The sequence below is a fragment of the Solanum stenotomum genome, chromosome 5 (assembly GCF_019186545.1).
Source record: "Solanum stenotomum isolate F172 chromosome 5, ASM1918654v1, whole genome shotgun sequence".
Classification (NCBI taxonomy): Eukaryota; Viridiplantae; Streptophyta; class Magnoliopsida; order Solanales; family Solanaceae; genus Solanum; species Solanum stenotomum.
The window spans coordinates 5,566,618-5,594,578 of NC_064286.1; the positions used below are offsets into that span (position 1 = coordinate 5,566,618).

The following is a 27,961-nucleotide window of genomic DNA, read 5'->3' on the forward strand; positions in this document are numbered from 1 at the left end:
AAAATATTTTTCAAACATTTTAAGCCAATTAAACATGAAAAAATTGAAAAATATTTTCCTCCGTACCAAACACACCCTAAGTGGACCATATTGTCTGAATTGAGACTTTAATGAGGATTAAATGTGGAAAGCCTATGATTATGTCCACCTTTACAAGCAAAAGATTCCCAATTTTAATTTTTCCAAGCCAAGTGGTCCAAAATTTGTACACTACTTTAATTATTTTCTATACTAGCTGTTGCTTGTTATTTTTCCTTTTTTTTTAAAAAAAAAAAATATTTTTAAAAGGAAAGTTCATGTAAATGCACTCTCTGATCATTTAATTATCAAAGTATATTCTACTTATATATAAGAGGGAGTTTATGATGGGACATTCAAATGTCCCATCATAAACTCCCTATATAATACATAATATAATAATATAATATAATAAATCATTTTTTCTACTATATAATATATATAATATATATTTATTTTCTAAGGGAGTTTATATAATATATATATAATAATATAATATAATATAATATAATATATAATAATATAATATAATAAATCATTTACAAATGACTTAAAATATTTAATATTTAAAATTCTACCATAAAATAGGTTGACTCTCAAAATTCTATCCGGGTCACATATATTGAGACAGAAAAAATAACGTATATCATTTTCAAATTACCAAAAAAGTATTAAAAATAACAATAATTAACAACTTAAAATATCTGGAAGACATTTTAAAAGGGTTAATTTTGTAATTTTATCCATATCACATAAATTAGGAAGTTATTTGAAAGTTACATAAAAATATTATAAATCACAATAATTAATAACTTAAATTTTTTTTTTTAAAAAAAGTGCAAATTTGGATGACTCTTCAAATTTCATTTGTGTCACATAAATTGAGACAACAAAAATAGCATATATTGCGTCCATTTTAATTTATTTGTCTTAATTTTTTTTTATATTTACAAATTGCGTAAAAATACTATAAATCATGATAATTGACAACATAAAATATGTTTTGAAAAAGATACAAAAAATTGCACTGATTCTTGAAGTTAATCTATCGTAAAAATACTATAAATCATGATAATTGACAACATAAAATATGTTTTGAAAAAGATGCAAAAAATTCCATTGATTCTTGAAGTTAATCTATCGTAAAAATACTATAAATCATGATAATTGACAACATAAAATATTTCAAAAATAAATACATTTAAAAAAATTCGATTGATTCTTGAAATTAACCTATCGTTAAAAATTATGTATAAAATACAATAAATCGTGATAATTGACAACTTAAAATATTTATTAAAAAAACAGAAAAAAAAAATTGATTGATTCTTAAAATTAAATCGTGATAATTGACAACATAAAATTGCTCAAAAATATTGTATGTGGGTAGTCTTATTGTGCCTTGAATAGCGTCAAAGAAAGTACAGGTTTGTGATAAAAAAAACTTATTCCTTTATCCACGCAAACAATCGCTTCAAAAACTTCGTTATTAGCCCCAAAACATACCATTTATGTTATTGGGCCCGTGCATAGCACGGGCAACAAAATCTAGTAATATCTATACACATCACATATATCTCATTTTCACCGTGTTTTGATAGATAATATATAAATATTCTTGAAATAATTTTTTTTTTCTTATCTATCAAACATTACAAATAAATAAATTTTTTACTTATTTTCCAATAAAAGCATTTGCATGAATTATTTTTCCTATCAAATAAACCCTTAGATTAATATTTCTTACTATATACTAAACACACGAAAATAAAGAAGAAATTCCTTTTTTTTCCAACAAGTTTACTAAGTTATCATTTTTGGATCTTGTCAATTTATTTGTTCCTTAATGGAAGCTTCATACGTTTTGGTTCAACTTTCTTATTAAGTTCACTTGATGTGTCCCTATTTTTATTCTAAGCAACTTTCACATCAAACACAAAATTCATATTTGTATGTTATAACAAAGTTTGCATAATTGCGCTCCATAGCAAACATATATATGTATAATTCACTATACATATACAAAAAAAACAGTTGTATAATTCGCTATACATATACAAAGAAGAGAGTTGTATAATTCGCTATACATATACAAAGAAGACAGTTGTATAATTTGATATACATATACAAAAGAAAGCAGTTGTATACAAAAGATCAATTGTATAATCTATATGTATAAAAATGAGAAAGAGAGAAAGGCAAAAGAAAACTAGGGAGGGAAATATTTGTATTGTATAATTATAAGTGTATAGGGCGAATATATATGTATTTGCATGTGTATATACAATTTTCTCTCGCTTTATACAACAGAATCAGTTGTATACAAAAGATCAATTGTATAATCTGTGTCTGTATGAAACGAGATAGAGAGAAAGGAAAAGAAAACTGGGTAGGAAAATATTTGTATTGTATAATTATAAGTGTATAGGATGCATATATATGTATTTGTATATGTATATACAATTTTCTCTCGCTTTAGACAAACATAAGCGCAATTTATACATTTCGTTTTCAGTTTGTATAAGCGAGAGAGGCGAGCAAGATTTGGGAGAGTGGCGAGCGAGATCTGGGAGAGGGGAGAGAGGGGAACGAAAATATATGTATATATACAATTTCCTCTCGTTTTATACAAACACAAACACATTTTATACATTTGTGTTTGCATAAAAGCGAGAGAGGGCGAGCGAGACTGCCACCAAACGAGAGTGGCTAGCGAGATTCCACCAGGGAGAGTGGCGAAAATAACAATAGTTTGCTATTGGGTACAATTAAATCAAAATATATTTATGACATTTAATTTGAATTAATAGTTTGGTATTATATACAATTTTCCCTTTTTATTAATGTAATTATCAAAGTAAAAGTTGCGGCGAAGTGATGAATTTGATATTTATCTATTTTTAGAATTAACAAAAAATTCCGATAGAAAATATTTTTTTCTTTAAGGGTCTTATCCCACCCAAATTATCAAAACAGCTTCAAATCATTCTTATTGTATATTTTAGTGGATACTTTTCATGATGATAAAAGAAGGTTTCTTATAATTTATTTGTCATCAAAAGAAATTAGTAATTTATTTGTCTTAAGTAGGGGTATTTATGGGTCGATTATTGGTCAAAATCAAAATCAAATAAATTTAATCGATTTTTGAATTCTCAAAATCAAACCAAACCAATTATAATATATATTTACCAGTTTGGTTTTTATCGATTTCGGTTATTCGATTATTAATCATACACAAAATACAGGGCAAATTACAGAAATCACATACTTTAAAGGCAAAATTACAATTTATCCCTTAAAAGTTTATAATTACAGAAATCCCTTATTTTTGCGCATCAGATTAGTGTATTAGTGCTTATATTATTGTATCTCGCGCATCAGATTTATGTATCAACGTTTATATTATTGTATCTCGTGCATCAGATTAATGTATCAACGCTTATATTATTGTATCTCGCACATCAGATTAATGTATCAACGCTTATATTGTTGTATCTCGCGCATGTATCAACACTTATATAGCTTTGATACATTTATTTGATGCGCGAGATACAATAATATAAGCGTTGATACATTAATCTGATGCGGAAGATACAATAATATAAGCGCTGATACATTAATCTGATGCGTGAAAATGAGGGATTTTGGAAATTTGTAAAACTTATAAGGGATAATGGTAATAAGTAAACTAAAATGTGAGATTTCTGTAATTTTTCCCAAAATAAATGCAGTGATTCACTGAAAATGGGGAAAAAAGTGACAACAATCCAGTCAAAATGAAAAATAGTTAGAAAACATTATCAAGCTTTCAATTACTAAATTTACTATGAATGAAACTTTATGATTCACTATTTTGGCCTAGAAGAATGAGCGACAATGACATTTCTAGTCCTACAAAAAATTGTCATAGATACTCATATACATAAAAACCAATAAAATAAACGGGAACTTTCACATATGGCCACTCAAAAATAGTTTAATTACGCTTCATAGCTATAGTTTGTTAATTACGATTCGTAGCTACATGTTATAAGGAGGAGAGTGATGAGCGAGATTGGGAGAGGGAGGGGAGAGACAAGCGAGAGAGGGTAGAGATTGGAGAGAGACGAATTGTATATGTATATCTATCAAAATAATTGTATATATGTAATTGATATACATATATATTTATATATCTAGCAGGCGAGATTGGGAGAGAGAGGAGAGAGGCAAGCAAGTGAGTGCAATAATTTGTATAATTTGCATTTCGTTTGTATAATTCACGGGTACGTTTGTATAATTCGTGTGTTTTTGTATAATTGAGAAATACAAAGTCTGAAATCATACAAATATGACAAAACTCGAAATAACAAATTAACACAAACATAAACATATAAACTTTAAACATTTATACAAATTATATTATACAAAATCTGAAAACTACAATTATACAAACTTTAAAAAGTTATACAAAAGAAGATTGAATGCATATGGTGATAAAACTGAGAAATCAAACGAAATCATCATCATATGAAAATACAAATCATCATATACAAATACAAATCAAATGAAGAATTGTTAGTTGCCAATTATACAAATCTGATGAATTATACAAATTCGAAGTCAACCCACATAATTAATGATTAATGTTAGTCGCAAGTGATAATTATAGCAAACTATAGCTATAATGACTAATTAAGTAGTATAAATTTGCTTAACCGCATAATTTTCCCTAAAATAAATATTTGTGTCTTGGACATATTTGCTTTCATAAATAGATTAAAAATAAAATTTGATGAAAACGTATATAAGATCTTTAAAATTGTTTGTAAAAATAATGTATTATGTATGTATTATAATAAAATATATGCATATAATTTGTCAGTTAAATTCAATTATTTCTTCAATTTTTTTCAAACAAAATCAAATCCACATCAAATACTATCGATGTAATTTTTTTTAAAAAATCAAATCAAATCAAATCAATTTATTTAATTAAACAATGTCACGTGGTACCATTATGAGTAGAAAGAGTTGATTCGATTTTTCTATATACAGTTCCCTATTATTCAACATAACCTATTAACATATATAGGACCCTCAATGTCGAGGATCCAAAAAAAAATAATATTATATATAATTTATGTAAAATTTATCTAATATTGAGTAGAAAAAATTAACAGTAAATCATAAATAAAAGGGAAAAAGGATAAATAAACCTTCGAACTATCTTAAATGATATGCAGTTACCCTCCGTCATACTTTTGGGACACTGGTACCCCTGCCATCCAAAAACTAGAGCATATATGCCCTTCACTCTAACGAAAGACTAAATAGGGATACGTGGTGCAATCTTATCCGTCGATCCAATATTTAATAAATGTCGATCAATGAATAAGATTATGACACGTGTATGTCCGTTAGAATAAAGGGTATATATGCTCTAGTTTTTTAACAGAGGGGCACCAATGTCCCAAAAGTATGACGGAGAGTATTTGCATACCATTTACGATAGTTCGGGGGTATATTTGTCCTTTTTCCCTAAATAAAATTATAGAATATCTTATGTGAACACCGCTATTAATTTGTACTCATTTTAATTTTTTTTAAGATAATGCTAAATGACTAGAAATTTAAAAAAAATTATAATAATTTTTAAATAAATTGATCTTTTTTCCATTTTTTAATTAAAATGTATTAAAGTTAAAAGGGTAAAAATATTCAAAAGGTAAAATATCATTCTGGTCAAATTTTCTGGCCAAAATGATTTTTCCTTTTGTAATTCATCTACTTACTTTGTAATAATTTAAATATATCGTGTCTGAAGTTCTATACGAGTAATTATGTCCATAAATAAATGTCTATGCTTCAGTCGTGTCAAGTTTTTTTCTTGAAGTCGCTAGCGTGCGAAAAATTAAATGCATCAACTCACTAAACATGTAAAATTATAAACTTAATGCAATCATTAAAAAGAAAAATTCTTTTAATAAAAAAGATTACTGTTTGAAAATCAAACCTAAAACTTCACGGTGATAAATGATAACAAAGAAATTGATTGTACAATTTTTAGTGGTTAAGTTTATGTGTAATAAATAGTGAAACTTAGTTATCAAGTTTGTACAGACAGTAATGTCACTGTACCTATGAATTTTAATGTACTAATAATTATTTAAGAAGTTAGGTAAAGTGATATAATATATGATTGGTCGTTATATAATAAATTGATCTGACTTGGCTTATTTCCAGTAGTGATCTCCTCCACTCCACCCAGACCTATCCTAAATGAATTGCGTGTATCTTTATATGACGTTTGATAAGCATATAAGAAATAAGTTATTTATGTATAAAAATTAATATGATTTGATAGATAGTTTAAAAACTTGCATATCCATAGTCCAATACATATAGTATTAATCCATACTCATTTTTAATTTATTTTTCATCTACTCACATCGAAATAATTCAAAATATACCTATGTCTGAAGTATCGTACGAGTAAAGTCCATACAATAATTGTTTAACTTCGAAGAAAAATGACTGAACTTTCTGAAATTCAGACAAATATTTTCTGAGCTTTAGCCATATCTCTTTTCTTGAAGTCACTAGACTTAAAAAATTATAAATTTAATGCAATAACAGTAACAAATAGTTCTAAAATTGGGTACACTTTCCTTTTATTTCTCATTCGATATTCGATAAGAGAAAAAAATTCAAAAAACAATTATTTTTTAAAGATCGAACCTGAAACTTCACGTTAATAATAAAGAAATCGATTGGTACAATTTTTAGGAGTTAATAACTTTGATGGTCACTCAACTATCAATTATTTTCACGGAAAGTCACTGAACTTTAATTTTCAACTCAATAGTCACTCAACTATGACTTTTTTGCATAGAAAGTCATTCAACCTATTTAATTATTTTTTTCATTAAAATTTAGTGACATAGAATTTTAATTTTTAACCTTTTAAGAACCAAGTATATATCCATTTTAACCATTTAATGGACGAGAGGAAGTTGTTCGGATGGTAAGAACCCCTCACTTCCAACCCTAAAATTGCAAGTTCAAGTCACCAGGGGAGCAAAAGGGGTGGAACCTCCTAGGGAGGGTAAAAAAAATAAAAATAAAATAAAAAAATTTAAACCATTTAATGACCTACCCCATTTAATCCGACTCTCCCTTGTCTCCCCCATTCTTTTCCTCTACATTCTTCTTCTCTTTTCTTTTCTTTTATAATTTCTCAATTTCAACTTCTTATTCACATATTAATAATATATCAACCATTCTTTCTGTGCTTTTCTGTTTTATGAAAAAACTGGCAGTGACAGTTGCAATAGTAAATTGACTGTGAGAAAAACAGGGGATGTGAAAAAAAAAATCTAAGGGATTTTAAAAAGAATGGAATATGGTGGGGCTTGCAAGAAAGAAAGGAGTTTGAATAGCCATTTTTATATCCAGTTGGTATGTCAGTAAGTGCAAACTAACAAATCCCCCACTATTAAATGTGCCCCATTGCAAAATTCATGTATTCAATATTATATTTTTAGTGGGTCGGGTTAAATGAATATATATTTGGTTCTTAAAATTTCATTTCATTAAATTTTAATGAAAAAAATAATTAAATAGGTTGAGTGACTTCCTTTGCAAAGAAGTCATAATTGAGTGACTTTTGAGTTGAAAATGAAAGTTAAGTGACTTTCTGTGAAAATAATTAATAGTTGAGTGACCATCAAAGTTATTAACTCCAATTTTTAGTGGTAAAGTTTATGTGTAATAAATATTGAAACTTAATTATCAAGTTTGTACAAACTACTCTCCGTCTCAATTTATGTTATATTTTGAATTTTGAGATTCAAATAAATTTTTTTTTTATTATAAATTTTCATATATCTTTTTAAAAAATTGGAGTCAATTATTGTGATTTATAGTACTTTTTAAGTAGTTTATAAAACTTAAATTGTTTAACTCTAAAAAAAATGAAGTATGTCACGTAAATTGAAACAGAAAGAGTAATAATTATTTAAAAAGTTAGGTAAGTGATATAATTTATGATTGGTCGTTATATGATGAACCTAAATTGACGTGACTTGGCTTCTCTCCAATAGTGACTTCGTCCGCTTGGGAATGACAATGAGTCGGGGTGGACGCGAGACGTGATGGGTTTAAGGCTATGTGGGGCGGAGTGGATTTAAGATTATGCGGAGCGAGTTAAAGTGAGTTTTAAACTAATGCGGGGCGGGGAGGAGCAATTTGCGGATATATGTGATTTTGTATGAGTTTAAACTTAATTTAATTTTTTACATTTTATAAGAGTGATAGAACATTATTTATTAAGATAATTTCTTTAAAACTACTAATAGCATTTAAGATAGTAAATGAATATGGTTCAATAAAAAATAATACAATTTCCTACATGTTTCCCAATTGATCTCTAAAAATAATAATTTAAGTCACTATCCTATTAAATTAGTACAACTTAATGAAAAAATGAATTTATTTTATGGATTTTATTTTTAGTATCAAACTTAACTGGAAAAAGAAAATATTTAAAAACTTATGCGGGGCAGATTTATGCGGATCAAGTTGAAAATGAAAAAAGTAGTTATGCGGCGGGACGGATTAAAAATTTTGTGGGTTAAGCTCAATCCGCCCCGCCTCTCCCCATTGTCATCCCTATCCTAAATGAATGACACGTGTCTTTATACGACGTTTGATAAGCAGATAAGAAATAAGCTATGTATATTAAAAAACAATATGATGTTTGGTTGACAATTTAAAAACCCGCATATCCATAATCTAATATATATATAAGTTTTGAGGGAATCTATGTATTTCTTTTATGTAGGATAAATGGTGGAATAAGTAATACAAGTATGACTAATACTTGCATAAGCTGATACACTGATTCACTCATAACTAATTCATACATTACTAATACTTGCATAACTTCAACCAGCTACCAAACTGCCCCTACTAGATAGAAACGAGTTATTCGTATATAATTTCCATATAACTTATATACGGATGTTTCTTTGATAGATAGAAAATAAGTTATTCATGTATAAAATTAATATGACGTTTGGTTGACAATTTAGAAATTCTTATGTCTAATACATGTATAAGTTATGAGGAATCTAAGCATTATTATATGCATGATAGAAGGTGAAACAAGTAAGATAGAAACACTGAAAATATCCTTAAACTCAGTGCAAATTATTAGTTTCATCTCCAATTGACAACCTTAGAAATACCTATTTACTTGACTAACTAATTAACTTAAATACAACCTTAAAAGCGCCTCTATGCATTATTTTATGCAGGATAGAAGGCGAAACAAGATAGAAACACTGAAAATACCCTTAAACTCGGTGCGAATTATTAGTGACAGTCTTAAAAACACATTTTTACTTGACTAACTAATTAACTTAAATACCCTCCCCCCATCTTTTAACATAAGTGAAATACACCCCTAAATTCTTATCATATTTAAGGGTATTTTCAACACTTCTCTCGTCTTTTTATTAAGAACTACATGCTTCTAAAAGAATTTGAGACCACTTGAAATGTCGTCATGTGACAGATCGATAGTCTCTTAGTTTAGTTAGTCAAGTAAAAATGAGTGTTTTTTAATACTGTCAATAGTTCGAAGATGACACTAATAATTTACATCAAATTCAAAAGTATTTTCAATAGTTCTCTCAATAAATAATACATATATAAAACTAACTAATACATATAAATGACTAAATTTTCATCTTTTTTTTCTATAAATATCGATACGGCTTACTAAGAAAACATATAAAAATGTCTCCCCTTGGCATGAAATATGCCCAATAAATTAATTGTATTGGAAACGTACCAAATAGTAAACTTGACGTTTGTTCTCACGTCATAGCCGTTGACGTTAGGGTACTCTACACCATTTCCATCATCAATTATATATACATCACTTCCCTCTCCATTTTTTCTTCCCTTTCTACCCCCCTCAATCACCACCATGCAACAAACTTTACCATATAGAAATTGGTTTCCCTCCACCACCGCTACCACCACGACGATCAGTGGTAGTTCATCCGCCACCACTAGTGGTGGTTCCACCAATTTTGAGTCACATTCAGGTAATTATCATAGAGATTTGATTTAGAATTTAAATTTGATGGGTTTAATTAAATTTATCGAACTTATTTGAATCTGTTTTCAATATTTTATGCTCTTGTTAGTTTAATAGTTTACTCAATGAATTGATTGATTGGAATTGAGGGATGAATAGATGTTATAGACGATGTACGTCTATTTTTTTCACTTTTTTCGATCCTTCCACCGTCTTTGAATCATATTCAAGTCATTTGACAGGTTCAAACTTCTAAATTCTTCTAGCTAAATTCATTTCACTTTTGAAATTTAAGTGATTTTTCACATATAATTCGACTCTACAGGTGAGAAAAACGAGATGAACTATGTTGGTGACATGAGATCACGATACAAAAATTCCTTCATTACTATGAGTGTAGCGAAATCCATCTCGGAAAACGCGATAATCGTTGTAGCGTTACGTGGGTGTTGCATGTGCCATGTTGTGAAGAATTTGCTTCTAGGGTTAGGTGTTAACCCTACGATTTTCGAAGTGAACAATGAAGATGAAGATGATGTGAAGAAGGAGTTGTCGATAATCGTGGGTGGCGGTGGTACGGGTGGTGGTGGTGGAACAACGACGGCGTTTCCGGCGGTTTTTGTTGGTGGAAATTTGTTCGGAGGACTAGAAAGAGTGATATCCACACATATTTCTGGTGAATTAGTGCCAATACTAAAAGATGTTGGGGCTTTATGGCTTTAAATAATTTTTACCTACCTAGTCAATTATTATTCTCTTTTGTTAGGTAAAAAAAAAATCATTCAAAAAAAAGAATATATCAGTCATTCATTCATTCTCGATTTTCGTGCCAATCAATAAATCTTGAATCTAGTTAATTTGTTAACAGTGAGAATTGAATTCACATCGATAAAGCTTTAATTAAGAAAGTAACAAACCTTAAGAGTTTCATTATTTAATTTTGTTAAATTTGATTGTTTCTATGATTTGCTGACTTTGGCATTACCTATTTTATAGTTAATAAAATATAATTATATCTTGAGCTTTGACATGCTAATTTCGTTTTCTTTTACTTCATATGTTTCATTTTATATGACATTTCTTTCTATAAATAGATAGACCATAATACTTGTTATTTTATAAAAATTATGCATAAATTATCATATTTTGCCTATCATATCCTTGATAGAAATCATATTTTGCCTATCATATCCTTGATAGAGTAGTTAATTAATCTTGAAAATGTATTCATCATTTATTATAAAGTTGACTTAAGAAAACATTAAATAAGGGTAGAAGAGTAAAGTTACATCATTTCTTAATGCAAGTGCAAAGTAAAAAAGTGACATATAAAATAGGACGTAGGAAGTATCTGTCAATTGGAGTATTAATTTTTTTTATCTAGACAGATAAATTATAATAATTTTTTTACATTAATATTATTTGTTTCAGTGATCTGAAATAAATTTAAATGAAAATATAATTAGTGAGAAGTCATATCATCAAAATAGGCAAAATTATATTGTTATAATCACCATAAAAGAAGAAGAAAAAGATTGCTCTATTATTAGAGCATTATTTTAAGGTATCCAAATTAAATATTGAATTATTAAGATATTGTCTTTACATTGAATAAAGAGTTGAGACATAATCTTTATGGTCTTAAATTTTGACTAATTAAGCAAGCGTGTTTACTGTTTAGGTAATGTAAATTAATATACATGATTAGTGGTCCTAATTAAGTAAACTTAGATCATTTGACTAGATTTTTTTAGTTGGCTATAATGACCAATGGCGTAGCTATATTGATCGATTCAAAGATAGTCGTTAGAACATCATTTATCGAAAAATTATATTATGTATAGAGAAAATAATATCGTATATATAAGTTAAAAATAACCTTTTTTAAAGCTATATACTAAAGTTTTAGAGATAATATATATTTAATGTGATTATATTTCTGGTCCTTATTATATATTCTATATTATAGCGAAATATAGAGTGACAACTAACAACACAAGCTTTTCATAATACATTAATGTTTAAGTAGTGGAATTGTTAATAAATTATGGTAAATCTATGAATATTAACTAACAAAGGAATCAAAAGTGCATCATTCAATTAATTGAAGATTTAACGTGCTTAACCGGCCGATATCATAATTCATAACCATCAAAATTAGAAAACATATAATCGAGGGGCCAAATGTGTCATTAACCCTTAATTAAAAAAAATAAATTAATCTTAAGTCCTTAATTAGTGAGAGGGTTATTCTTTAATTAATTCTATTGACCATTCAAAGTGTGATTACGTATTATTACTCGTGAGTTGAGAATATTCGCTAATTGACAAATATTATACCAACCAACCCATTTAGTTGGGGTCATATGCACTTCCACCACTATTTTGTGGTGATTTTTAATTTTTATTCCTGTAATAAATAATTTTCTTTTGTTATATTTGAAGTATAAGTTTATATTCATGTATCATAATATTTTATACGTTATATTTAGATGTGACTTCAATTTTCAAACAACTTATGTCCATTGATATAACTTTGATTGCTAAACGATAAAATTAAAGATTAATCTATTTATAGGGTAAAACATGCAAATTTATGATTTAATTATTCGATATGGTTATAAATTATTTAGGATCCTATAATTTTTTTTTAGAAGAAACTTAATAACTGAATCAGTATATGTGATCGATTAAGTCAGTTCTTAAAAAATCATTGACACCCTTACCATTTAAAAGAAGACGAATCTGACTCACCTACTATAAGTGATCTCTAGAGAACTCAATTAAAATATCATCGGATGAACGGCTGAAATCACCTATTCGAGGTGAGCCAGATCTTTAAAGGAATGGTGGAATTAAAGTTTCTTGACATTTACAAAATGTTATTTTTTTAAATACTTTGTGTAAAAATAAAAATTTATCTCATAAAATGAAGATCTCTTCTAAAAATAATACATAAAACTAAAAAATAATAATTATAAATGGCCTACAAGATCAAAAATCACATAACATTATATTACTTTTTTAAAGTTTCCTAAATAAATGGATCTTGATACACTAATAAAGATCCATGAAATTAATTTAAAAGGATAGCGAAATCAATATTTAATATCATTATATTAAAATTGATTCGTTCAACTTTTGACAAAGAAAAGGACTTTAGAATTTCTTTAACATGAGCTCATATTGTGAAGGAACAGTTAGTTATATTCTTAAGTCAACTATAATTTTCTTTACCAAACTTATAGATTTTATAGATGTAGTTATATAAATTTATTAATTAAAGAGATGATAAAACTTTTCATTCTCCAAGTTATTGGTAAAGATGTGTGTTTCGGATTTACTCTCATAAAAAAATATGTTATATTTGTGATTTGTAGAATTATATTACTATCAAATATGAAGTAAGAACACAAGTTTAACATAATGTAGTAGTACACATTTTAATTAATTAAAAGTTAATTATATTTAACCAAACGTCAAAACGATCAAAATTAGAATTTATCAATAATTAAGGGGTTAAAGGTGTCATTAATCCTTAATTAAAGTATCAAATCAACTTTAACTACCCAGTAAGAGGATTATTGTATTATATTGTGTCGTTCATATAAAGATGATGATTGTTTTTAGTATTACTTAAGTATTATTGTATCGTATCATTAAATTCAACGTTATGTAACAATGAAAAGTCTCATAATTTTACGTAACAATTAATTTGGTGTGATCGTGTCATCACATTATTAAGTTTTCTCTTTTGTATTTACTTAAAATCTAACAAGCATATTTTATTCTTTATCCTACCTTCGTGTACCTTACTTTTCTTATAAGTTTGTCCTTCTTATTATTGATGTGTGACATAATATAACGATGGAAAACGATATAATTTATCTAAACATTATATTTACTAAAATAATACAATATAAAATAACATAAAACTATATAATACGAATATTCATTGAATGGACAAATAAGTATAAAGAAACTAATAATATTAGAAAATCAAGTTTGTATAAAGATTTTGAACAATAAGATCATAATACTATTTACATATCATTTGAAGTAAATAATACGATGGTAAAAGTAAAATAAAATATTTAGTTTGTTTGTTGGAGTTTTTAAAAGAAAAAATAAATATATAAATAGAATATTGCGAAGGACGTGAATAAGCATATTACACAAAAGTATATATTAGAATACATTAAAAAATATTCGTATATCAAAATTCCTTTAACATAATCATTCATCTACATGTAAAATTTGAAAGCATTAAATCATAAATTCTAACCATATTTATCTTGAAAAATTGGCACAACATGACAATCTATAGATTTAATTAGCAACAAATAATTTATTTTTTATTTTTTTGGCAAAAAAAATGATTTTTTAATAGCTTTAAATAGCCATATTTTTTTCTTGAAAAATAATTTTTCTTCTAATATTTATTATCGTTCTTTTTTTCCCTCTCTCGTTGTTCTTTTTCCCCCCTCTTTCCCTATTACTCCTTCTGACCTTAATTACTTGTTCATTTTTGAATTGACACACCTATTAAGAAATTAATTAATGACATAATGAGTTTACCATTTTATCCCTATTAATTATGAAGTGGATGAAAAGTTATGCATTTTTCAAAGTAATTAGTCATTTAATTGAGGGTATAATAGGTAAAAATTTTTGTCCTTTCTTGATTTGTCAAAATGGACAAGTAATTAGGGACAATTATAAAATGAAAAATGGACAAGTAATTAGGGAGTACTTGTCAACTATTTTTGTCATGAGACCTAAAACAGTTGCACAAAAATAGGGAAATATTATTTTATTATTAAAAAATAGTTTATCTTTTAACTCTTCATGTTTTTCTCTTTGTTCCCATTTTTTTCTCCGTCAAATTTTAGGATTTCTATCTTCTTCTCTAAATATCTCCATCAGACATCAATTATAATAGTAACTATTCATAGTTAGTAACTCAAATCACACAAAAAAATTAAAAAAATATTTGATGCAAAATTTTTATTTACAAACTTTTGTGTTGATTTATTATATTTCAATTGGTAAGAGTAATTTTATTATCAAAAGAGAAGATATGTAAAGTAACGAAAATTGCAATGACAATGTGAAACCCTTGGAGGAAATGGGTGAACTGAAAAACAACTATGAGTTTGCAAATCATCAATTGTAATTGTAGGTACTAATGAACAATAATTTCAATTTTGAAGATTTTCTACCAATAACATCGATTTAAACACATGCAAACTCACCTCGGTATTCAAATTGAAGAAGCATTTGATTCTTATATAATTTGAAACATGAATTTGTATACATTGAGATAAAACTATAACAATCTAATGTATACGTCTTCAAACTAAATGTATATGTAGTTTGTATTATGTATATGCAGTTGGAACTATGTATACAAACATGATTTTATTTAGAGCAACTTTCACATAGCAAACACAAAATTCATATTTGTATGCTATAGCAAAGTTTGCATAATTGCGCTCCATAGCAAACATAAATATATATATTTCGCTATACACATACAAAAGAAAACAGTTGTATAATCTGCTTTGGTATACATATACAAAAAGATCAATTGTATAAAGTGAGAGAGGCGAGTGAGCGAGCGAGATCTGGGAGAGGGGAGAGAGGGGAACGAAAATATATGTATATATACAATTTTCTCTCGTTTTATACAAACACAAACGCATTTTATACAATTTGCGTTTTTTTGTATAAAGTGAGAGAGGCGAGTGAGAGAGCGAGATCTGGGAGAATGGCAAGCGAGATTTGGGAGAGCGGGACGAAAATATATGTATATATACAATTTTCTCTCGCTTTATACAAACACAAACACACTTTATACACTTGTGTTTGTATAAAAAACGAGAGAGGTGAGGGAGAGAACGAGATTGGCGAGCGAGATTCACCAGGAGAGAGGTGAAATAACAACAGTTTGCTATGAGGTACAATTAAATCAAACTATATTTATAACATTTAATTTAAATTAATAATTTGCTATTATATACAATTTTCCCTTTTATTTATCGAAAGGTAATATATCTATACATATCAATAGCTACAAATTATACTTATATATACTACAAATATATACAAACAAAATATTAGTAAAGTATACATTATAGTGTGAATGTATATTTGATTAATTGTATACTTAATTGCATGTATTCAATTGCATACATACTTATTAGCAGTAGATTTCAACGTTCAACACATACTAAATATATATATATATGAACATATCTTAGACACCTAATACTAAATTTAGATTATGCAAGTGGATACACAAATAGTATAAAAAAAAAGGGAAGTGCAAACGTATATTTAATCAAATATATTTAACTGTTTACACGATTTAATCTATAATTATGTATACACTAAACTTTTGTATAGTATAATCTATAATAGAAATATGGATTGAGTTTCTTATCATAACTTCTAGCAAACAATTCAGAAAAATAATTTATACATGGTAGCTAGAGACTCATAAAAATATCATTTGAAAGAAGAATGGTCATAATTAAATACAATTGCTAATTTTAATGAGAGAGATAATTCTAAATAAATTTTTTACTAGTTTTAAGGAGAAATGGTGGAAAGTTAGAAGTGAGAGTTGGTATCAAGATTTTTTTTATATTTTAAAGAAAAATAATTTGAAGAAGAGATAGATAGATAGATGTGAATAGGAGTTTTCTTCCCTGTTTTTATGCAGAAAATGTGTATATAACTATTAAATGCCAATTCTTTTTAGGATTTATCTGTTAAAAATATTTATTTAGCTAAAATATGCCAATTTAATCTAAGAATTGTATATATGTGTCAATTCCTCATTTATCTTTCAATTATATTATAGGCAAATCCTATCTTGTGCTACCTTTACTCACATTTGCCCAACTTCCTTTTGGCCCAATAAAAGAAAAATATATGGACTGCCCCTGAAATAATCTTCTAACTATGGACCATCCTCGTTCCAGCTACAAGCGCAAACTGATCAACTAGGACTGAGCTTATAATCCTCAATTTTAAATAGACCGAATAAATCTTAACCCAACCCTACCTAAATAACAGACCAAATTGGTCTTAAGTAACAAGCCTATTTTGACGACTATAGTGACCATTTATCTTTTATTTATATTAATAATCAAATCTTCCTCTCATGCTATCACAAGACTTTTGTGCATTAAAGTTTGAGAAAATTTCAAAAATAATAATGACAGTTTATTTGAGTAGACTAATTATCAAATATAGATTATAGTGCCCTCCTCTTTTTTCCGATCTGAATAATTGCGTTGGTTCGTTTCATCCTCTTATCTCCACAATCTGTAGTGCCTCCCTCTTTTTTTTTTGATCCGGACAAATGCGTTGGTTCGTTTTATCCTCCTATCGACCCAATCCCCACCCCCCAAACCCCTTCTTATTCTTCAAATTAAATTGTTTTTCAACTTCAAACTCAAAAGACGTCTATTGAGTATTGACTGTCCTCAGTCTTATAAAGTAAGAAATCATTTCCTCCACACCGATTCCATTTCCCTCTTTTTCTAATCAAATTCTCTCTCTCTACTACACCCATGAGGAGGCTATTCGGTAGAAGTCCCGCCGGAGAGTCGCCGCAGCAATCTTCTCCGTCACCGTCGCCTCCACAGACTTCTCCTCCATCCTCTGTCAACATTGCTGCCGGTCCGGCGAGACCGATTCGTTTTGTGTATTGCGATGAGAAAGGGAAGTTCCAGATCGATCCCGAGGCCCTTGCTATACTTCAACTCGTCAAAGAGCCTGTTGGTATTGTCTCCGTTTGTGGTCGTGCTCGTCAAGGCAAGAGCTTTATACTTAACCAGGTATATTTATAGTAAAATTTTTGTATTCTTTTTAGTTAATTATGTTAATTAGGGTTTGTAGTTTAGTGTAATTGTCCGATTATGCATGAGAATGAGAGTATTGCTAGGGTTTTGCTTGTCAGTGCTGTAGCTAGAGGTCAACTATATAATTGTTTGATGACTAAGATTGTCAGGCACATTGCTCTGGAACTAGAGATATAGAATCATTAAATCAATCAATCAAATCTTTCATAATTCAAAAAATAGGTAGAGTTCTTAGGGTCCTGCTTAAAGTTAAAGCTAGAAGAGCAGAAACTGAGGGAAAAGGAACCTATGTTCTTATGCGAGATGGGAATAAAGGTTACTAAGATCGGAATAGCACATTGCTTTGGAACTGGAGATACAGAATCATTAAATCAATTGATCAACTTTGCCTTAATCCAAAAGATAGGTGGAGCTCCTAGTCCTTCTTAAAGTTAAATGTAGCTCTTTAGTTAAAGCAAGGAGAGGAACTATGGGGAAAAACTTTTTGTTCTTACGTGTGATGGGAATAAAGACTTCTTAGTTTGGTACTCACGACTGAAGTACTAAGTAACCTTAGAATGGGGATGCCAATCTTATACGGAAATACAAGTTGTCTAAAGTAACTTTGAATCGTGAAATAAATCCATCAACTTTGCCTTAATCCAAAGATAGGTCTCTTAGAGTCCTGCTTATAATTTTTGAGGTAGTTCTTTCGTTAAGGCAAGGAGAGCAGGGACTGAGTTAAACAAATCAATGTTCTTACGCGCGATGGGAATAATGACTGCTATGATTGGAACTCACGACCTAAGTACTAAGTAACTTTAGAATGGGGATGCCAATCTTATACAGAAAATACAAGCTATTTAAAGTAACCTTGTGGGGGTGGGGGTGGGGGTGGGGGTGGGGGGTTGTGTATAGCATTCTATATCAAAAAATAAGAAAAGAAAGAGGTAGAGCAGAAATGTGTTTGGAAGAATTGCTAAGCACATTTGGGATTTAGAATGTTGGGAAATATATTTATGGTTTGGTTGAAGGATGTAAGGTATACGGCCTTAACTTTTGTATGTTAGCACTACATACTTATCGGGATGAGTTAGATAGTTTTACATGAGACAAAAAGTATTTGCTTCAGTTCATCTAAACTATTTCATTAGGATCAGAAAAGGATAATGACCAGGAGTGCGGACACCAGATTCACTCTCATTTTCTGCTTACCATAGTAATTTGCTCATTGTCAAAGAAAGATACATTTTTTCTGAGGATCAAAAGAGAGATGAATCATAATAAAATGATGGATAAATTAGAAACTATGTTTTGGAGGATTTCAACATTCAACTGGAGTTCACCATAGATGGAAGCATATAATTTCCTAGATTTAGGGGTTTACGCCTCGGATGGCAGATGGCTACTCTGATTTGCTGTTTTGAGAAGAAGAAATCTGAAACTTTTTGTGAACCAACGCCTGATTTATCTAGTTTTATGTTTTGGAAAGTTGCAGGAATGATATGTTAGAGGGGAGACCATTCGGCATTGTTCTGTTTCCTTTGTGTTGCTTCTGTAACTTCTTTATTTTTTGCCCTTGTGCAGTAAACTTGTCATCCTCTATGTAAAGAATGTTTCTTGTACTTTTCATACATCAATAACAGTCAACTTATGAGTCAAAGCTATAGGACAGTGGCTATTGTTCTTTTAGAAACTCCATTCACTTATGTAATTAACTAGGTCTATTACAATGAGATCACAATTATCTTTATTATTATTAACTTATAGTTGTATACTTTCGCATGTAAATTACCGTATGTAACTTAGTGCTGCTTCTTACTTTACCGAAAACATGTAACTGAGAGCCTGTTGTATGCCCAATAGCTTCTTGGCAGGAGTAGCGGTTTTCAAGTGGCTGCAACTCATCGGCCATGCACAAAAGGTATTTGGCTGTGGAGTTCACCTTTAAGGAGAACAGCTCTTGATGGAACAGAATACAACCTGTTACTGCTGGACACAGAAGGAATTGATGCTTATGATCAAACGGTTAGTTTCCACCCTTTTAACATATTTATTATTGGTTTTCTGAAGGAGGATACTAACCTAGCACATGCTATGTGGCTTTTATATTACATTGTTATACATTTTGTATTGCTAAACTTTTCACTAACTAAAGGAACTAGTTCTATAACCCCAAAACGTGTCTTGTTTTTTCCTGTGTCCTTCCTATCCTTCCTGTCACTGACTTTTGCCTTTTATAAATTTCTGTTTTGTTGTTTCAAAAAAATTTCTGTTTTGTTTTGCTGTTTGACAGGGAACATATAGCACACAGATATTCTCCTTGGCGGTCCTTCTTTCAAGTATGTTTGTATATAACCAGGTTAGGAGCACACAAACTTGGATCTCGTTTGCTTTTTTTGATATGCCATTTTTACCCCTTTCCCCTCACGATTCAGTGAATTTCCTTGTTGCTACAGTCAGTTTGTTTTATAGGTGTCCTGATAATCTCTTTAATCCTTCAATTTAGATGGGAGGTATCGACGAAGCTGCACTTGACCGCCTCTCTCTTGTCACTGAAATGACTAGACATATTCGTGTTAGAGCCTCTGGAGGAAGGGCCAGTGCTTCTGAGCTTGGGCAGTTCTCCCCAGTCTTCGTTTGGTTGCTTAGGGTAATTCAGAATTTATTTATTATCACTGTCAATTTTCTTCTGTTCTTGCTTGTGAAACTATTAAAATACATTTTTCTTTTCTGCAAAAGGATTTTTATTTGGATTTGGTCGAGGACAACCGCAAAATAACTCCACGGGACTACCTTGAACTTGCTTTGAGGCCAGTTCAAGGTGGTGGGAAAGATGTTGCTGCTAAAAACGAGGTATTCAATTTACATGAATGTTTTGTTTGCTTTACTATGCTGTAATTATTCAATTTCTATTGTAACTACAACTGTTTTAGAAACTGGTTTCTGAACTTGCACATGTTTTACTAAAAATAAAAAGAACTTGTACATGTTTTTATGCAATTTCGAAACCATCCTTCTTTTCCTTATAATGAGTTAGCACCTAATGGTTGATTAACCATTTGGAACTCTCAACTGCAGATTAGGGACTCCATTCGTGCTCTTTTCCCTGACAGAGAATGCTTCCCCCTTGTGCGGCCTCTGAGCAATGAAAATGAGCTTCAACGGCTAGATCAAATACCAGTCAGTGCTTAATTTTCTCACACATGTTCCATTCTCTACTAGCTTAGATTATGTCTGAATTGTGATTCTGGTTGTGGAAACCTTAAAATATTCTTATTGTGGTAGCAATTTTCACATGCAGTTGGAAAACCTCAGGCCAGAGTTTAAAGCAGGTCTTGATGCTTTGACAAGATTTGTTTTTGAGAGGACAAGACCCAAGCAAGTTGGAGCAACTATTATGACTGGACCGCTCTTTGCTCGCATAACTCAGTCCTTCCTGGATGCTCTTAACAATGGTGCAGTGCCCACCATTACCTCTTCATGGCAGGTTAGCAATGATCTTAATGGCAGATATAGTGCTATTTCCTTTCTCTTATTCCACATCATTGATGTTTTTCTCTATATCTGTGCAAATGGCGTGTCCAAGAGCAATGTTATTCTTGCCATCACTAATACCTTTGAACCAGAAGAGTGACAAATAAGAAACCACTGATTATTATTTCATGATTATTTCTCAATCATTAGCTATATTGACATTTAGCACCAAGAAAGTGGGCCTGAACGAAAGGAACAAAGACAAATATCAGGTAGATCTTTCAACGCACCTAACCTTAGCCCTAAATAGAATTCTCAGAAACCAAGTTTTAGAATAAGAGTTGCAGGTCCTCTCCTGTTAAGGTCGGTTATTTCATAACGAGGACACAACGCCGTTGAGATACTATTTATTTATTCGAACATGATCTTTTAACGTACCTAACCTTAGCCCTAAATAGAATTCGCAGAAACCAAGTTTCAGAAAAATAGTTGCAGGTCCTCTCCTGTAAAGGTCGGTTATTTCATAACGAGGACACACACCATCAGAATATGTTGATTACTATGAAGAAGATATTTTACCAAATTAAGTCGAAGATCACCCAAAAGTTGATCCACAGTTCCAGATTAAATATAAAAAAGAGTATTCATCTAACTTAACATCACACCTCATTAAAATATCTCAAGTAGTGTTTGCTTTGGGACGCTACTCCTTGTCCTTCTTCTCTTCTTCTATTTACATTGAGTTTGTTCTTAGCCTTCTTGTGAATTTGGAATTTAATATTGTAATTTCTTGTTATTACATGAGATTTTCACTGTTTCTTCATTCATCATTATGGCTCAAATTATTAACTCAGGGAACAACTGACACATTTGATTCTGCTCAGTGTCCATTTTCAAGGGCATTACGTCTAAAAATTAAAAAGTAAGTTCATAGTCTGATATCTGACATGACGCTGATATGTAATCATACTATGGTGCCCGTGCTGGGCAAGTTCTTCCATGTTATTTTATTTGCCTCGCTTCGTGCACAAGTGAATTAGTCATCTTCAGAATTCCTATGATATCCGCTATTCATTTTCAATTTAAGAAAAACAAAAGGGAAGAGAAATTCGACGTAAGTGAAACAGCATGACAAACCTACAAGTGAATGATTTTGGTAGAATCTTATGGTTGTTTAACTCCCAAGTCCAAGTGTTACCGTGTTAGTTCGTTCCGTATATCCAGCTTATGCATTATAATGCATGCTGATGGATGTTTTCCTTTTTTGATTTCTGCAGAGTGTTGAGGAAGCTGAGTGTCAAAGGGCATACGATTTGGCTGCTGAGAGATACATGTCTTCATTTGATCGTTCCAAGCCTCCGGAAGAAGTAAGTATTCCTTTAATTTCATTGATAACATTTTCTGGTTGTGTCTAATATTTCAATCATTACAGGGTGCACTAAGAGAAGCACATGAAGATGCAGCTCAAAAGGCCATGGCCGAATTTAATTCTACTGCTGTGGGGGCTGGATCCATCAGGATGAAATATGAGAAGCGTCTCCAAAATTTCATAAAAAAAGCGTTTGAGGTTAAGCTTTTCCTCCACCCTTTATTTCAAATATTGAGGATAAAGTGCATATGAGTGATATAAGCATACATGAGTGTGTCATACTACATCCCCTAGTGGAGGATTAACTAATACTAATTTTTATTTTGATTCCATGCCATACTTAACCCCTAAAATACTAAAAAGGAAATTTGGTATACTAGATAATTCACAAATAACCACTTTTATGACTGCTATTTTGAAAATAAGTCATAGCTCCAAAACTAATTGGAATTTAGGCACTTTATTATGCGGAAATAATATTTGGACAAAACTACCCTCAACTTTAAAAAGCAGCTGAGACCAGCGATTCCATCTTTTCTACTTTTTTTTTTAACTCCTTGACAAGGTCCTGGAGTTCTACTTATATAAGTTCGAAATCCAGGACGCTGTGCTGAATTTATGCAAATCAGTGGATTTCCTTTATGTGGAGGTTTTCATCTACAAAAGTGGATTTCTTTTGCAACTCATGGAGGGTATTTCTGATTTTCATAGAATGGCAGAACCTATTTTGCACAGAAGTCAAGCCTTAGAGGTTTCATTTGATCTTTTTGTTTTTTGATAGGTAATGTTAAGATATTTTTATTAGAAAACCCAGCATTAGGACATTTGATCTTGATTTTGAATTTGTGAAAAAAAAAAAAAAAGACGAGAGAAATAAATGAATTAGTGAAAGATACAGTCAAGACTTCTCTAGATAGTAAGGAAAAGTTCCTACTTAACAGGGTTCTTAATAATTAATCTGTACAATTGTTCTGCATTTTGTGGAAGTGTACAATTATGTTGCTTAGGCTGTGTATTCTCATTACTTTAAATTTGGAATGGTGAAATACTCTAGTATATCTCAATATTGAGTTTCAGTCAATTGCCTGGTTACAAAGTTATTGTTACTTCTTTCTTTGTACAAGTGACCTGTGGAATAAGGTTCATAATTCTCTCCATTTACAACTCTTTTCTCTGCTAACCAGGTGATAATTGAGTCAAAGTTTAGACATGTGTTAATGTCTGTGTGTTTGATCTTTTTGTTTCTTCCTAGACAAGTGCCTGTTCTTGTGTAGTATCGGTTCTGTTCTTTTCAGTTTTATATCAGTACATGGGCCCCATCTGCCTGCATGATATTGACTATATATTATATGGACCGGCCCATTGACATTCTGTCTGGGATCCAACTAAAGGTCCGTGGTCCATCAAATGGAATGACTTTTCGACCTAGATAGTTTTGTCAGGATATTTATGGGTGTGAGTATCTACTCTATGCTACTGAATAGCTCTTCCTAATCGCTGATTCGGTTTTTATGTTGATAACAGGAGCTTAAAAAGGACGCCTTTAGGGAGGCTTATCAACAATGTTCAAATGCCATACAGGACATGGAAAAGGAACTGAGGTTGGCTTGCCATGCTCCTGATGCAAATATAGATAGTGTGCTTAAGGTAAGCCCTTATTCACTGTAGATAATGGCCTATTTTTAGGTGGCTAAACTGGAATTCAGGTTTATTGAGTTACCAATGTCCTAAATGCATATGCTATATGCAGGTTCTTGATCGTCTAGTGTCCAAGTATGAATCAACTTGTCAGGGTCCTGAGAAATGGAGAAAATTGATCGTCTTCTTACAGCAAAGGTTTGTATATTAATGATTCTTTATTTGAAGCACTTAGAATTGGAAATGTATATGACACATCACATTGATTTTTCAGCTTGGAAGGTCCACTTTTTGATCTCATCAAGAAGCAAACAGACCGACTTGGATCAGAGAAAACTAGTCTTGCATTAAAGTGCCGCTCCATTGAGGATAAGATGAACTTACTTAACAAACAACTGGAAGCTAGTGAGAAGTATAAATCCGAATATTTGAAGCGTTATGAAGACGCCATCAACGACAAGAAGCAGCTTGCAGATGATTACACGAGTCGTATCACAAATTTGCAGAGTAAATATAGTTCATTGGAAGAGAGATATTCAAGCTTATCAAAAACATTCACTTCAGCTAAACATGAGTCCTCAGAATGGAAAAGAAAATATGAACAACTTCTGTTGAAGCAGAAGGCTAATGAAGACCAATCAAGTGCAGAAGTATCTGTTCTGAAGTCCAGAACTGCTGCTGCTGAAGCAAGGCTGGCTGCTGCCAAAGAGCAAGCTGAATCGGCTCAAGAGGAGGCGGAGGAGTGGAAACGTAAATATGACATTGCCGTCAAGGAAGTTAAGAATGCTCTTGAGAAGGCAGCATCTGTTCAAGAGCGCGCAAACAAGGAAACCCAATTGAGAGAAGATGCTTTAAGGGATGAATTTTCAAGCGCTCTGGCTGATAAGGTGATTATATTGCTATGCATATTGATTAAATTTAAATGTGCTGCTTTGTTTCATTTTTCTTCTCTTCCCTTTTAGAAATATCATTTTGTCATTCTGCTTGTTTAGTTTTCCAATATGATATTTGAAGTTCTCTTTGTTCATGAAACTGCAGGAAGAAGAAATTAAAGACAAGGCATATAAGCTTGAGCAGGCTGAGCAGCGTTTAGCAACACTGACTTTGGAGTTGAGGGTGAGTTTCTGCTCTTTGTAAACCAACTTAACTTTCATTTGCACTAATCTTGGATTGAAAAAAGGTGAGGGTGGGATGGAGCAAAGTAATGGAAAAAACAGGGAGGGATACTCTTTGTTATTTTAAAGTAGGCTCTATGGAAAGAGGATTCAAACGCGGTGCACTATAAAATAAGACCAATAGAGACTTCGTAAGGGACCATTTGAGCTGCAGGTTGTAATGCTCCTAGTGTTTTTTTTTTTTTTTGAGCTTGTGATGTTTTTTGTGTTGGTCCTCTGAAGTTGCTTTAGCATTTGTAGTGCTGACTTTCACTTGGCGGTTAAATAACTTCAGTCACATGTCCTCAAAAAAACTTCAGTTATGTGTAACCTTGTGAATTGAAAGGATAGTTTGCTATCACTTTTTGGGATTGATACCAACTTGTCTCTAATACAACTGGGTATCCAGGGTGTTAAACTATGAATATTTACACTCATTATGTATGTGGTAATTTAAGAGATTTACATGGGTATTAGTGCTAATGACTGCCCTAATGGAGCGATACATAGGATTCATATAGCCGAACGAAACTAGTTTGGGATTGAGACACTCTTTATTGATTGTAGTAATACTATTCAGTATTCACTATTCTATTCTTACCATTATAAAAAAGAAAGAGAGTAATACTATTGACTGTTTTGTGATTATTACTTTTTACAGACTGCTGATTCAAAGGTAAGGAACTATGGTCTAGAAGTGTCAGCCTTAAAGGTTGAAATCAAGGAATTGGGTGAAAGGCTAGAGCATATAAATGCTACTGCACAATCATTTGAAAGAGAAGCTAAGATTCTGGAACAGGAGAAGGTTCATCTGGAGCAGAAGTACCGGTCAGAGTTCGATAGATTTGAGGATGTTCAGGATAGGTATAAATCAGCTGAAAGAGAGGCAAAAAGGGCGACTGAGCTGGCTGATAAAGCAAGGGCTGAAGCAGCTGCAGCCCTGAAAGAGAAGAATGAAATTCAACGGTTAGCTATGGAAAGATTAGCTCAGATTGAGAAGGCTGACAGAACTATTGAAAAGTTAGAGAGGGAAAGGGAAGACTTGGCGGATGAAGTAGGGAGGTATCATCGTGCTGAGAAGGATGCAAGGTCAAAAGTTGCAATGCTGGAGGCTCGAGTAGAAGAAAGGGAAAAAGAAATTGAGATGCTACTGAAATCAAATAATGAACAAAGGGCCAGTACTGTGCAAGTCCTTGAAAGTCTGTTGGAGACTGAGCGTGCAGCGCGGTCTGAAGCAACCAATAGGGCGGAAGCACTCTCTCTTCAGTTGCAAGCTACACAAGGAAAGCTAGATCTTCTTCAACAACAGTTAACTGCAGTTCGGCTGAATGAAACTGCACTGGACAGCAAACTTAGAACTGCTTCCCATGGCAAACGTGCCAGGATAGATGAATACGAAGCTGGAATTGAATCTGTCCATGACATGGATACAAATGATAGACCAATCAGAGGAAATAAGAGGTCCAAGAGTACAACCAGTCCCTTAAAGTATACCTCCCCAGAAGATGGAGGTTCTGTATTCAGAGGAGATGATGATGGTCATAGTCAACAAACAAATGGTGAAGATTATACGAAGTTTACAGTGCAGAAACTAAAGCAGGAGCTTACAAAGCATAACTTTGGCGCTGAACTGCTCCAACTGAAGAACGCAAACAAGAAGGATATCCTAGCTTTGTATGAGAAATGCGTCCTCCAGAAATCATAGCTTTCAGCATGCCGAGTTGTGTAGAAAGGTTGTAAGTATCTCAGTTATAGTCAAAAGCATACAACTTCTGGATTAAAAATTTAGGTGTTGGCATCCTGAAAACATCCTTTTAAGTTCTATAGGGCTTATATCCCCATTAGGTAGCTACACAATCTTTCTATATGCTGCTGCCGCCGTCGGGGCATTCGTGTGACATAATATTTTTCATTCTGGTGTGCACTCTAACTTAGGTGTTTTGTTTGAGCCTTCCTAGTGTGGCAGTGTTAGGAAGATGGTTTAGAGAGATTTTGAAAGTGAGATTACCAGACCTCCCTTATCGTCTCTTTCTTTCTCCATTTGTGCAGTTATTGATGTTTAGTGAGGTTGATGTTTAGTACTTAATCCTCGTGTGATTAGTAGTATTAGTATTCTCTTGATTTGCTAAATTTGGCAAGTGAAGTAGTTATTTAATATTTCCTTCATTCACTTTTACTTGTCACGTTTTGTTTCATGAGAAGTTTTTGTATTCAATAAATGTTGTGTTATATTTAAGATCATAAATTTTAAAATGTCTCGTTTTTAAAAATTTAAACTTAATGTATAGTTATAAACTATGTCTCATAAATTGAAACGGAATGAGTATTCAATTTCCCCCTTCAACAAGAGTGGATGTAC

At 31.1% G+C, this 27,961-nt stretch overlaps 2 protein-coding genes across 2 annotated transcripts; both read left to right on the plus strand.

The window, feature by feature from the left end:
• Positions 1-9,816: 9,816 nt before the first annotated feature.
• LOC125865387 (glutaredoxin-C9-like) lies at positions 9,817-10,995 on the plus strand. Its single transcript, XM_049545580.1, has 2 exons — positions 9,817-10,118; positions 10,437-10,995. The coding sequence occupies exons 1-2, from the start codon at positions 9,998-10,000 to the stop codon at positions 10,832-10,834; spliced, it is 519 nt and encodes a 172-aa protein (XP_049401537.1). The 5' UTR covers positions 9,817-9,997; the 3' UTR covers positions 10,835-10,995.
• Positions 10,996-17,610: 6,615 nt separating this feature from the next.
• Positions 17,611-27,777, plus strand: LOC125865375 (uncharacterized). The gene is made up of 14 exons (XM_049545568.1): positions 17,611-17,961; positions 19,831-19,992; positions 20,261-20,326; positions 20,474-20,617; positions 20,707-20,820; positions 21,046-21,147; positions 21,269-21,454; positions 22,719-22,808; positions 22,874-23,008; positions 24,335-24,457; positions 24,561-24,646; positions 24,723-25,335; positions 25,487-25,564; positions 26,264-27,777. Exons 1-14 carry the CDS (start codon positions 17,695-17,697, stop codon positions 27,305-27,307), a joined length of 3,210 nt encoding a protein of 1,069 aa, XP_049401525.1. The 5' UTR covers positions 17,611-17,694; the 3' UTR covers positions 27,308-27,777.
• The last annotated feature ends 184 nt before the right edge of the window (positions 27,778-27,961 follow it).